The 13701-nt window shown below is 43.4% G+C and overlaps 1 protein-coding gene across 12 annotated transcripts in view; it reads right to left on the reverse strand.

Annotated features, from left to right (window-relative positions):
* Positions 1 to 7538: 7538 nt before the first annotated feature.
* Positions 7539 to 13701, reverse strand: part of SOX5 (SRY-box transcription factor 5) — a 973495-nt gene continuing 967332 nt past the window's right edge. For all 12 annotated transcript variants that reach the window (XM_081957811.1, XM_081957805.1, XM_081957814.1 and 9 more), the window contains one exon: positions 7539 to 8290. In XM_081957811.1, coding sequence (XP_081813937.1) covers positions 7984 to 8290 — 307 coding nt within the window. In that variant the 3' untranslated portion in view covers positions 7539 to 7983. The remainder of the gene's footprint in view (positions 8291 to 13701) is intronic.

The following is a 13701-nucleotide window of genomic DNA, read 5'->3' on the forward strand; positions in this document are numbered from 1 at the left end:
CATGCTCCATGGAACTAGTAGTAGTATCCATCAGGATCAACTCTAGCTGAATCAAGACCACTGGCATGAAAACGTCAACTCCCCGTGCCAACATCACAACCATTCGTACCACTTGCAGCCAAACAAGAGGAGATGTTGATGAAAAAGGATCAAAGGGTAGGAATACTGAAGATGACATGGGACTCCTTATTTTCACTGACTGAGCACAAATTAGCCAAAATTAAGTCACTTTAAAGTTCTCTCGATTGTCCTAGGGAATTTTAACTTTTCCATTGTGGCCTGAATGATTGCTCCGTGAATCTTAACTTTCTTGGATTTAAAACAACAACAACAACAACAACAACAACAACACATCTCTCTACCTGATCAAGGTGATTGTTTTTTGGCCCACCTAAAATACCCACAAAATCTCACCCATGCAGAAATTTACATGACATCTTAATTGAAGATCCATCCTTCTAAGTTACAAACACGGAATTCGCTCTGTTGGGACAGGATGTTAGCATAGGAGTGAGACACAATCTCTAACTGGAAGGGAACGTCCAATGTGTGCTGCAGCTCTCGTGTTGCTATCTCTTGAGTAAGTTGGGCTACTCGGGTACACTTCTGAGCATAAAAAGGCTTGGATGCTTTCCCCCATTGAAAAAAGGGACGTTTCGCCTTCTCAAATTATCCAGGGAGAAGATGAATTTTGAGTCTCAGAGGTTGTTTCTCAGGCCTGCAAGAATTTTTGCATGCCTGCAAACCAGAGAGCTCCCTGACTCAAAGTGCATTTCTTTTCCAGCAGACTGATAATGGCGAATCTCCCAGGCCACGCCCACCATGGCCACGCCCACCCAGCAACCAAACAGAGAACCCGTTGCTAAAGTTTTTGAAGCCCACCCCTGCATCTATCATCTATCATCTGTCATCTATTATCTCTCTCTCAATACATCATCCATCCATCCACCCATCCAATCTAACATCCATTGTACCTATCCTCAATTTTTCCTACAACCATCATCTCACTGGATTCACTAATATTTTCTTCTACAGGAAATCTCTTTGCTCAAAATTATGAAAGTGAATTGGCTATTAAATTAGTTTTCAAAGGAGTAAAAAAAAACACAAACTAGGTGGAAATGTCAGCAGAAGAAAAGTGGCGTACTGGCATTTAAATGAGTCTATGATGTCTAAAGCAGATGCATTTCTTATAAACATCTCTCAACAGCCTCTTTGGCTTCCCCAGCTTTTATTCCTTCCCAAGGAAGGACCTTAAAAAGAATGTCCTCTTTTTGGTCTTTAAAAAAAAAACTGTAGGTATCTCAAGAAGCTTTTGAATTGAATGATAAAAAGAGGTGTAGCAGAAAATCATTTTGACAGTGGTTTTCCCCAGCACTTCCAGCAATAAAATAAGCCCCAAACACTAGCAGGAGAAATTCTTCATTACTTGGAGAAGAATGTAGTAAAGCAGAAATAGAACAAAACAATTTTTGAGAAATTGCAAGGAGGAATTTTGGTGCATTGCTAGTTGGGGCTACAAACCGTTGCAACCGTTTAGCATTTTGCATCACAGACATAGCTGAATATTCTCATATGTCATGTATTTCTGAAGATTCCAATCTTGTAATTTAATGGAATCTGGAGTTGAAACAATGGTGGAACAAAGCCACATCATTAACCTGAGTAAAATGGTGGATCTCAGGAGTCTGAAAAAATCAGAAATATTTTTGTTTACAAAAATGGGGAACCGTCTGTTGAGGGTTTTTTTAAAAAAAGAAAAGAAAAGGAGAACAAAATATTCAGTTTTCACATTGCACATTTATAATATCTATTGAAAGGCTCAAGAGTATATTTAATAAACCAAAACCAAGCAATCAGAGGAAAGTTACGATCGATTTCAAGTCTCTTGTAAATCATTTTGTACTTGATGGCCCAGCATTAATTTAATTTAGTTTTTTTACAGAGACGAATGGGCTCTGGTGAAATGCCAGATGTTTTTCTTAAATATATATATATCAAAAAGAGGAAGGAATATATGTATGTGTGTATGTTTTTAAAATAACTGAACAGCTGTACTAATGCTTTATGGTGACTGCCAAAACAAAAAGAATGCAGAAAAAAAAAGAGAAATTAATTATGCATAATTGACTAGCTGGAACTGCTGATCGTATTGTTTGTGTATTATGAGATGCATCTTTATGACTTTAAGATAAAGAAGCAGTTCAGCTGGAAAAAATGTGCACAGTGATGAAATGCTATGATAATAAGACAAAACAAGACATCGCGATGGAGATGCTCTACTTTGAATAGGACACCAGAACAAGTTATTTGAGACAGGAAGAGGAACAGGAACAGGAAAGGTTTTGCTGAAATAAACACAGGAACAATGCCAATATGGTGCTCAAGAGGAGTGGAATCTCATGGTTGTTTGAGATAATTGGTCACTCTCTACAGCAGGGATCTCCATAGTTGGCCACTTTAAGACTTGTGGACTTCAACTCCCAGAATTCCCCAGCCAGCATGGGCACCACCTCCGTGATGTCTTGTTTGGTTCTGCTAGTTATCATTGCTTTTCATGGCTGGCTGAGGAATTCTGGGAGTTGAAGTCCACAAGTCTTGAATAGCACGATAGCACTTAGACTTACATACCGTTTCCATAGTGCTTTTACAGCCCTCTCTAAGCGGTTTATAGAGTCAGCATATCACCTCCAACTATCTGGATCCTCACTTTACCGACCTCGGAAGGATGGAAGGATGAGTCAACCTTGGGCCTGGTGAGATATGAACTGCGGAACTGCAGCTAGCAGTCAGCTGAAGTAGCCTGCAGTACTGCACTCTAACCACTGCGCCACTGCGGCTCTTGACATAAAGCTGTCACATTTGGAGGTCCTTGCTCTACAGGAGGGGTGTCAAACTCAAGGCCGGGAGACCAGATCCGGCCTGTGAGGTGCTTAGGTCTGGCCCTCCCTGGAAACGGTGAAGGACTGTACTATCTCTGCCAGCAAAAACCAGTTCAGGAGGATCACATGCTGCTCTCTGACCTCCATTTTTGCTGGCAGAAGGTTGCCGAAGGCCGTTGCAGCTGAAAACGGAGCTCGGGAGCCCCTTATTGCGAACAGAGTGCTCGGGCCACCACAGGCACCCCCGCCACGAGTGATGTTGAGCTGGCCACGCCCACCGCAGCCCTGTGAGGCCAAACACAATCTGGACGCAGCCCTCAATGAAATGAAGTTTGACACCCCTGCTCTACAGGAGCCCAGCATTCCCACCTGGTATAGAAAAGGCAGGGCAACCTTAGGACCTAAACCTAAGTCATAAATACTGCCGTTTTTTTTTAATACAGTGCAGATTAAATTTATTGTCGAATATCCCACTTAACTGTTGTTAATTCTATTGATGCATATGTTCAGAAATAAATCTCTGCTGCTGCTCATTTATTAAATAGAGTTTAGGATGGTAGGTTCAGCTTGGCCTTTGTGCAATATCTTTTTTCTCCTTGCCATACATCGGCTACTTTTAATATATTTTGTTATTTTATTGGTTAGATTTTCATAACTTTGTAAGTATTTTGCAGTTGTCTTCAACCTCTGAAATTCATTCTGTCTCTCTCTGTCTCTCTCTCTCTCACACACACACACCTTCTCTACTTCTATCAGCAGTTTTGTTTACGAGATTGGCCAAAGCCAGTTACGATCCCTAAATCTATGGGCATCAAAGTGCTTCAAATTAATCTTGAGAGAGAGAAGGGAGAGGAGAGAAAGAGGAGGGAAAAAAGAAAAGAAAACAAGAGAACATTAAACCCACTTGTTCAAAGTGTTCCTTCCATCTTCACCCCAACAGACAGCCAAAGTTTACCCAAGTCCAGGAAACGGACTCTGGCAGTCAATTGTCTTTCAATCAGGGTCACCAAAAATTTAGGGTTATGCAACCAGATTTCCTTCGATATTGGATTAAGGGCAGGAAATCTTGCATGCTAGTAGGGGCTTTTGAGCAGAAGGTACATCTCAACACGTGTCTGAAATGCCAACGCTTAGACTGGGTTGGCTGGTGAATCAAATTACTCTGGCTGAATAGAAGTTCCCGGAAACCACACGCACACAAAAAGTAGCCAGTGACATGAAGGCATCTCCTACGTACGTTTCTTCAAAGCCATATTTCACACCACAGGAAACAGGGCGAAAGCTTCAGCTTTTGCACTTATCACAACAGGAGGAAAGCAAGAAGAACAGATTAAAGACAGAGCTAGGTCACAAGTGTCAAACTCAAGATCTGGGGGGGGGGGGGGAATCCGGCCCACAGGGTGCTTAGAACTGGCCCACAGGGCCACCCTGGAAACAGCAAAGGACCGGTCAGTGAAAACTGAGCCCTCCCAAACTCTGTTTTTGCTGGCAGAGGGCTGCAGGAAGCCATCGCAGCTGAAAACGGAGGTCAGGAGCCCATTTTCACTGGCAGTGTCAAGAAGGAGTGTCACTCGCTCCCTACAGAAGTGACGTCGAGCTGGCCATGCCCCCTGGCCACCCCCCCCCCCGAGGTCAAACACAGCCCTGATGTGCCCCTCAATGAAATGGAGTTTGACACCCCTGTGCTAGGTGAATCACACACAGGGTCCATGAGATTTCTACAGATCACACCAAACGTTATGGGGGTGACATTAAGATATAGACTCGGCTCCCCTCCTATTCAAGATGTAACTTTGGAGAGAAAGTTTTGGCCAATCCTTTTCTTTTCATTCCAGTGATCTAATTACTGTGTCTTCCTTTTCTGTTCCTCTGGAAAAAAATAATAATCTATGTTTCTATACCTACCTATTTGCAGATACTATACAGACTCAAACTTTTTGTGAATACAATCGAGTTATTCTATTTTGCTCTCACAATCGCCTGGTAATTATTCCTCTCAAACCACCGATCTTCAAACTATGGCCTGCGGGCTGGATACGGCCCGCCAATGCAAAGTATCTGGCCTACAAAGTGGTGGGATTCAGCCCGCCCCTCGCCCCTCACCGTCGGCCTTCTCTTCCAGTGAGCATCCACTCCAGCTGCACTTCTGGTTAGTTATTACACTGGTTAAGCTGCACTTCTGATCACACTGCTGCTGCTGAAGGTAAGGCCGAAGGGTGCTGGGGAGGACCAGCTGACTGAGGCGTGATCTTGCCTGTGCGGCCACATGATCTAGGGCCGGTGGGTGAGTAGGGGAGGGACAAATAGAGCAAGGACAAATGCAAAATGGACTGCTAAATTGTCCACACCCATCCAGTCACATGACCACCTAGCCATGTCCACCCAGTTGGTATAGCCCCCCACCAGTCGGAGGGACCGTGAATTGGCCCCATTTAAAACGTTTGAGGACCCCTGCCTCAAACCATTGACACACAACCCATTCACGTACACACACACACCCACACACCCACACACAAATCCATTTGCCTGTCTCTCTATAGATTTGATTCACCTGAGAATCATTTCAAGTTTATTTTTTTTTAAAAAAGGAACAGGAACTAACCTTATCAGGTGCTGGCAATGGACTTCTTCAAGGGATTGTCTAAGAAGACACAATGCTTCCCTAATTTAAGACTGAAGACAAGATGAAAGAAAGACGATCAAGACAACCAATGAGAAAAGAAAATAATGAAACACATCATTTCTCACATTAGTACAGATTTGGCACTTTGCTCAACATTTGATCTCGTTTGCAATTGGTGAAAAGTAAAAGGAGGACTTTCCTAGGAAGGAAGAAGCTGATGGGCTAGTTCTTTATGTGTCCTTGGGGATAGTTACAACAGAGATATGTCTAACTGCAGCCCCTGTAGCAGAATTTGCTCAGTTAAGGATTATGAACATCAAATTAAAGGAACAGCCGAGAAGATCGAAATGGGAAGAGATTGATGGGAATCTTTCTAAGATATCCTGATTTGGAGACCCAATCGCTTTTGGATCCAGTCCAAAAGGACACATAAAGAAGAATATTTGTGGCTCAGGAGTGAAATGAGGGATTCCTTGATGCTTCTCTGGTATTGGTTGTTCTTCTTGCAGATGTTTCATTACCCAACTGAAGGCTTAGCGTTTCACAGAATTGGAAGGGAACCTTGGAATTCTTCTAGTCCAACCCCTCGCTCGAGCAGGAAACCTTCTATCATTTAGTTATTGTCATCAGTGCCAGAAGAGAATGGACTTTGGTTCCAGCACTGATGTTATTTCCTAGTTTGGGTAATGAATCGTCTGGGGAAAAAAACTCATCAACCAAGCTCAAGAGAGCACCAAGGTCAACCGGCTGAAAAGACCTTTGTAAAGATGATGATAGAACAATCACGAAGGACAGATAGCCAGTCAACCAACCAACTGCATTTTGGATAATTAATTTAGGTCTTTCTCTGTGAAAAGACCATCACTAAATGCTGGACCATCAACTGATTTGGAAAAAGGCTGAGATTAAAAGTTTGGGTGTGGTTGAAAACCCATTGCCTGCCAGACTAAGACGAACTGATCTAGATGAGCTACTAGACTGGGCAACCTTTATTCAGTCAAGTGTTACATTCCCACTGGACGAATAAGGGGGTAGGACCACACAGCTGACCTCAGGTGGGGAAGAATCCAAACTGGAGACTGTCCACTTCGAATGAGACCTTCTAGTCCTGCCTCATGCAGAGAGCTTTAGGAAGGAACAGGTCATTTTTATTCTGATTTCAAGAGCTCTGAAGGTAGACTGAGGGCCAATCCTTGTTCGGTGGCCTGGCCTGGCGTAAGGTACATCGATAAGACCAAAAAGCGTGGGCTGTAAATGATAGAATTAATGCAAACGTTTATTGCATCCTGCACTGTATTCCATTGACACTGGCATAAGACACCAAAGCAGGGCTGGGATTCAGCCGGTTCGAACCGGTTCGGCTGAGCCGGAAATTCTGGTGAGTATTTGGCCTCGCCCACTCGCCCCTGCACTTTCCTGTCCTATATTTCCCTGTTTGTTTGTTTTTATAGCTCAGCTGATTTGCATGGCACAGTGGATTGCTGCACCTCAGCTGTTTTTCTACTCACCGGAGCTGACATAGAAGCTAAGTTTTTTAACTTTAAAAAAGTCATTTTTTGATTGCTGCACGCACGCGCACTCACCGAACCCGGTTGTTAAACCGGTTGCATCCCACCACTGCACCAAAGGCTCTGAGCAGACCCTAAATGTCCAATCTCCAGCATCTCGATTTTTCTACACCATAACCCTTAGGTCCTCTTCCCTGCTGCAGAGCCACCGTGATTCAGAATCTGCATGGGTTCTAACCTGGCTTGGTCCCTGCGTCCCTGCCAGATGCATTAAACGTGCTTTCAAGTCTAATTCTGGAGAGGTGGAAGAAAAGATGGCGGAAACAGGAGGAAGGGGAGGAATTCAAAGAAGTGTATTTCATTTCTCCCTCCCCTCTAACCAGATGCATCGTTATCTCTCCCAACCCCAACCCCCACCCCACCCCCCAAAATCTTAATTTTTCTTTCAATTGTACACAAAACAACAGAACACATTCACAAGCCACTTGTTGGCACTGTGTACCTGAGTGAGAATTTTCTAGAACATTATAGAACAAATAGCCATAAAGTTTATTTGAAAAAAAAATAATAATAAAAGGTCAAACGGGTAAGACTTCAGTGCTTGGGTATAGCAGCTGAATTACTGGCATTATGTTACCCATAGCTTATTTTTTTTTGTCCTTTTTTTTCTCTTTGTCATGATTGACTTCCTTGATAGGGTTTCTTCCTCTGAGCCTTTTGTCTTTTGTTGTCTTTTCTTTTAGAATTCCTTTCTGGCTTTTCCAAAGTTCTCCACGCAGGCTGATCTCTCCTGATCAGCTGATGTCCCAACTAGTTAAGACTAAAAAGTTTTAAGTAACAGTCAGTGTGTGAGGATAAAGTTCGTGTGCTTGGCCACTGGGTAAGAAACTGGACTTTTTTGGGGGGAGGTGGGGGCTCTCCGTTAAAGTCCTCCGAGGTCAAAGCCAAGAATTTGGGACCCCTCCCCTGATCAGTTGGCTTGTCCCGCAATGTGGTTTTCGCTTTCGCTGCTGTAGTCCACATCGCGATCGTCGTCTTCATCCTCGTCGTCTTCGTACATTTCGCCATTGATGTCCTCGCTCTGGATCTCCTCTTTGACATGAGAAGTCTCCTCGTTTTTGATGCCATAAGTGCTCTGGATGATAGGCATCCCAGGTTCTGGGCTACTAGATACACTTGAATGCTCGGAGGGGAGATGTGGGGAGGGCATTCCCGTCATGGCGATGGCTCCCGGGTAGACGACGCCAGCTGCCGCAATGGGAATCTGTGCTTGCTGTCTGTGGGCGATAAAGAAAAACAGGCATGAGCAGCGGTTAAGATATGGGAAAGGGAGTTCGCTTGTAGAAAGTTAGCACCCGCCCCTCTCTTAGAACAGGGGTCAGTAACCCACGGCTCTGGAGCCACATGTGGCTCTTTTATCCCTCTGCTGCGGCTCCCTGTCACTCAAAATATGTGTCACCTCCGCCAGTATGCGACACTCACCAGCATGAGATTTATTGAGCTTTTTGACCCCACGTAGGCCAACCACACATAAATCCAAGCAAAGTTTAAGAAGAAAACAGAACGTTTAATTCAACTACATATGCTAGTTTTGTGACCGCTCAGGAAATAGTCAGGGACCAGAAGGGTTTCTTTTCTGTGGGAAACGGGTCCAAATGGCTCTCTGAAATAAAAATCTGAAGTGAGACGGAAACTCGGAGCCCCCAAGCAGATACTAAGCTGAGACCAGCTTTTAGAAATGCAGATTTGGTTTCCATTGCTCCCTGCAGCAAGTTCTCAACAAAGGTAGGATTAGCCTTCAGCCGTAATAGGGTTGTGTTTGACCTTGGCGGGCTGGGATGGATATGGCCATGATGGGCGTGGCCAGCTTGACATCCCTCATGTCAAGGGCGCCAGTGGTGGCCTGAGCGCTCTGTCAGCAAAAACGGGCTCCTGAGCTCTGTTTTCAGCTGTGACAACCTCCTGCAACTCTCTGCCGTCAAAAAATGGAGCTTAGGAGGGACGCCCACAGCCCTTGCAAGCTCAATTTTTCTGGCAGAGGCACCATGGGCCAGATCTAAGAATTGCTCTGGGTGGCCCCACGGGCCAGATCTAAGTACCTCACGGGCCGGATCCTGCCTCCTGGCCTTGAGTTTAACACCCCTGTTATAGACCATCTGTAGGGGTTGATGGAGGGAGATCCATATTGTGATTGTTCTCCTTTGTTCATGGCTAATCCCAGCTGGTGATAACGGGGTGGGGAAGAGGTTAAAGCCCTTGCATTGTGGGGTACTTCGGGGCTTGACACACTTCTTCCTTCTGCTTAACACAGGGGTGTCCAAACTTGGGAACTTTAAGACTTGTGGACTTCAACTCCCAGAATTCCCCAGCCAGCTATGCTATGCTGGCTGGGGAATTCTGGGAGTTGAAGTCCACAAGCCTTAAACTTCCCATGTTTGGACACCCCTGGCTTAACATCTACATGAATTTTCTGGACGAGGTCAATACCAACGTGCTGATGATACCCAGTTCTGTCTTTTAATTGTGCCGGCTGAGTAATGATGTCAAGATGCCTGAAGGTTGTTAGGGTCAGGGTGGGAGGGAAAAGGCTTAGGCTTAAAGCAAATGAGTCTGAATGGATATATATTATTTCAAGGTCTGGCTTTAGATTTAGAGATTTCCTGTTATTCAAATTAGTTTCTGGATCAATGGCTTTTATTAACAAATCAGATTAACTGCAAGTGATTTGAATGAAGCATTTGGCAATAGTGATTAGCTTCTCTCTCTCTCTCTTCCTCTTTCTCTCTCTGTCTCTCCCCCTTCCTTTTTCTCCCTCCCTCCCTCCTTTTTTCTTTCTCTCTTCTCCCTTTCTTTCTCTCTCCCTCCCTCTTTTCCCCCCTCCATATTTCTTTCTCTCCCCTCCCTTTCTTCCTCCCCTTTGTCTGTCTTTCTTTCTTTCTTTCTCTTTCTTTCTTTCTTTCTTTCTTTCTTTCTTTCTTTCTTTCTTTCTCCTTCCTTCTTCTCCCTCCCTCCCTTTTTCTCTCTCTCTCCCTTCCCCTCCCTCCCTCTCTCCTATTTTTGCCTTGATCTCTTCTCAAACCAGTTATGAACAAGGAGCTGCTTACTAAGCGCATGTTTCTGTTTGCAAAGCTAGCTAAAACATGTACACAGGGAAAGAGGGCTGATCCTGCGTTGTTTCCAGGGCGGCCCCATCCGGCCTGCAGGCCTTGGCTGGGTGGGCGTGTCCAACTCAATGCCACTCAGGTCGATGGGCGCTTCACCTTATGTGTTACAAGGTAAGAAGGGTTAACCGGAGAGGCCGTTTCTGTAAGCAGGGCAACAAAGATTAGGCTAGAAACTACACCAGAATGTATCCTTCCTGCCTTCCTTACAGGATTAGCCCTGTAAAGTGGGAAAAAACAAAATAAGATTTCTTCCAAAAACCGGTTCTCTGAACTGCTTAGAAAGTTAACAACCGATTCTCCCGAATAGGTGCGAACCGTCTGAATCCTATTCTGCAAACCTATGAGGATGAGCACTCATTTCCTCTCTTCTATTTTCTCCGCCGACAGACTAATTCCTCTGTGATAATATTGTGTTGAACATGCTTTAGCCTCATAATACCCTCAAAAATCTGTCCATCTGGAAGGAGAAATCTCACCACGCGAGAGAGGAGAGAAACATCTTTAGAGAGCAGCAGATTTGACAGGGGAGCCAAGCCATACACTGGCCCATCCAGCTGAGCGTACAATAAGCCTTTGACTCATCCTGCAAAGCTCTAGAGAGGCTGCATTGGCTCTCCGTTCTTTGCCACATGTCCAAAATATCTTGCTTTTGTCAGTCAAAAGGTGGTGGTTTGTTTGTGTATTATTCTAAGACAAACAGAGTTATCCAGGGAATAAGGGGCGGATTGTCAGCGATCCCCTTCCTTCCCTTGAAACAGAGAAGCCGAGCGTTTGACCATCTGTTCCAAAAAGCACAGCCATCCTGATCAGGGCCCTCAGATCAGCGTTTCTCAACCTTGAGAGCTTCAAGTCCACGCAACCTTCAAATTCACGAGGTTGAGAAACATTGCATTAGATCTGTGATGATGAACCTATGGCACACATGCCAGAGGTGGCAAGCAGAGCTCTCCCTGTGGGCATGTGTGCCGTTGCCAGCCACTTTTATGTTTTCCAGTGCACTGGCCAGCTGGTCTTCATGGGTGCCGGGGTGTCTGAAAATGCAACCAAACCGCAACATTAGTACGTCCTTTGAAAGATTCCTTGGGGAAAGAAGATCAGCATTTAAGGAAAACTTGTTGAGGTGGGAAAAGAAATGAAGGGGGGGGGGGAGGAGCAATCTTTTAAAGAAAAGGCAATAGGAATTATAATTGTGGATATTCGTTCTTCTCGGCCAAGGAAGATGATGTGCAAATCCCGAAAAGTTTGCGAAACTTGGATTGATATAATAATGGTTCGAATAACCAGGCCATCTTAACTACAAGGAGCTTCTTGGAGTCAAGTGGCTTTAACCAAGCTAATAAAACATTATTTTCTTTATATTGTGATGTTAGCATCTATCTATCTATCTATCTATCTATCTATCTGTCTGTCTGTCTGTCTGTCTGTCTGTCTACAGTATCTCCCTCCCTCCATGTCTCTGTCTGTCTGTCTGTCTGTCTGTCTGTCTGTCTATCTATCTATCTATCTATCTATCTATCTATCTATCTATCTATCTATCATCTATCTATCTATCTATCTATCTATCTATCTATCTATCTATCTATCTATCTACAGTATCTCCCTCCCTCCCTCCATGTCTGTGCCTGCCTGCCTGCCTGCCTGCCTATCTCTATCATCTATCTATCTATCTATCTATCTATCTATCTATCTATCTATCTATCTATCTATCTATCTATCTATCATCTATCTATCTATCTATCTATCTATCTATCATCATCTATCTATCTATCTATCTATCTATCTATCTATCTATCTATCTATCTATCTATCTATCTATCATCTATCATCTATCTATCTATACATACACATACACACATAAAAAGGTAAAGGTTCCTCTCGCACATATGTGCTACTCGTTTCAAAGCCGAAGAGCCAACGCTGTCCGAAGATATCTCCGTGGTCATGTGGCTGGCATGACTAAACGCTGAAGGCGCACGGAACGCTGTTACCTTCCTACCAAAGGTGGTTCCTATTTTTCTACCTGCATTTTTACAGGCTTTCAAACTGCTAGGTTGGCAGAAGCTGGGACAAGTAACGGGAGCTCACTCCGTTACACGGTGCTAGGGATTCGAACCGTCAAACTGCCGACCTTTCTAATCGACAAGCTCAGTGTCTTAGTGTTTACTTACACGTCCCAATTGCAGCAGATTAGGATCTCAGCCGTACAATTTGATCCTATGCTGGAGTGCAACAAGCTGGCTAAGTCCTTGTTAACAGCCACTGCCTTCCAAGGGCTCCCGACTTAACCGCCGCTTCCAGAGGCATAATTGCACAATTGGACAAACATTTCCAAAAAGCCCAAATCGGCTTCGGCTAGATAAAGACTTTATCCGGCATTTACCGTTTTTCTCTCCTTGGCAGAGTCCGTAAAGAAGTTGAATAACTGTTTTAAATCTTGCAAGATGTTCCTTCCCCTCTTCTCACATTGTCAAGCATCAGTGTCAGGGAGATAAGTGGAATTTGGGAGGCTTTGTTGTCTCCTATTCTTTCTCCAAAAAAGATCCTCTCTCCCTCCCTCTCCCTCTTTAATCTCCCGATGCCAAGGTTTGGCTGGCATCCCTGTGTTTGATTCATTGTATACCCGGGGGGGGGGGGGGGGGAGAAGAATCATTCGAATTGCCTACACCACAGGGTTAAGCGGCTCAGATTTCTGGGCTGAGAAATCTGCTTATTATTACAACACACACTGTCGCTTGTTTAGGAAAAAAAACTGCCTTCTGACACTTAGCAGCTACTGGACAAATTCATCTCCACTCATCATTACTGACACCCATTAGCCAAACTCCAAACAAGCGGCTATCGTTCCAAACACACTCGGCATGGTCCAGCCAGAGGTAAACACCCTTGGATTTCGAGGGGAGAGATGGAAACTGGTGCTTAATCCTCAAATACAAATACATATATACATACATACATACATACGTGTGTGTGTGTGTGTATGTGTGTGTGTGTGTGTATATATATATATATATATATATATATATATATATATATATATATATATATATATATATATATATATATATATATATATATATATATATATATATATATATATATATATATACGTGTGTGTGTGTGTGTGTGTGTGTGTGTGTGTGTGTGTGGTATTTGTACTGATAAATAAATAAAGGGAGACTAGTATAGATCTATTTCGAGCTAATTAGCTCTCATCAGCTAGCCATACCCTTACTGGGATATATATATATATATATATATATATATATATATATATATATATATGTATATATGTATATGTATATGTATATGTATATGTATATGTATATGTATATGTATATGTATATGTATATGTATATGTATATGTATATGTATATGTATATGTATATGTATATGTATATGTATATGTATATGTATATGTATATGTATATGATGTATATGTATATGTATATGTATATATGTATGTATGTATTAAGTTTACAACCCCTGCTATGCCCAACATATATATATGTGTTGTATTTGTGCTG

The sequence above is a fragment of the Natrix helvetica genome, assembly GCF_964273705.1.
Source record: "Natrix helvetica genome assembly, chromosome: 6".
Lineage (NCBI taxonomy): Eukaryota > Metazoa > Chordata > Lepidosauria > Squamata > Natricidae > Natrix > Natrix helvetica.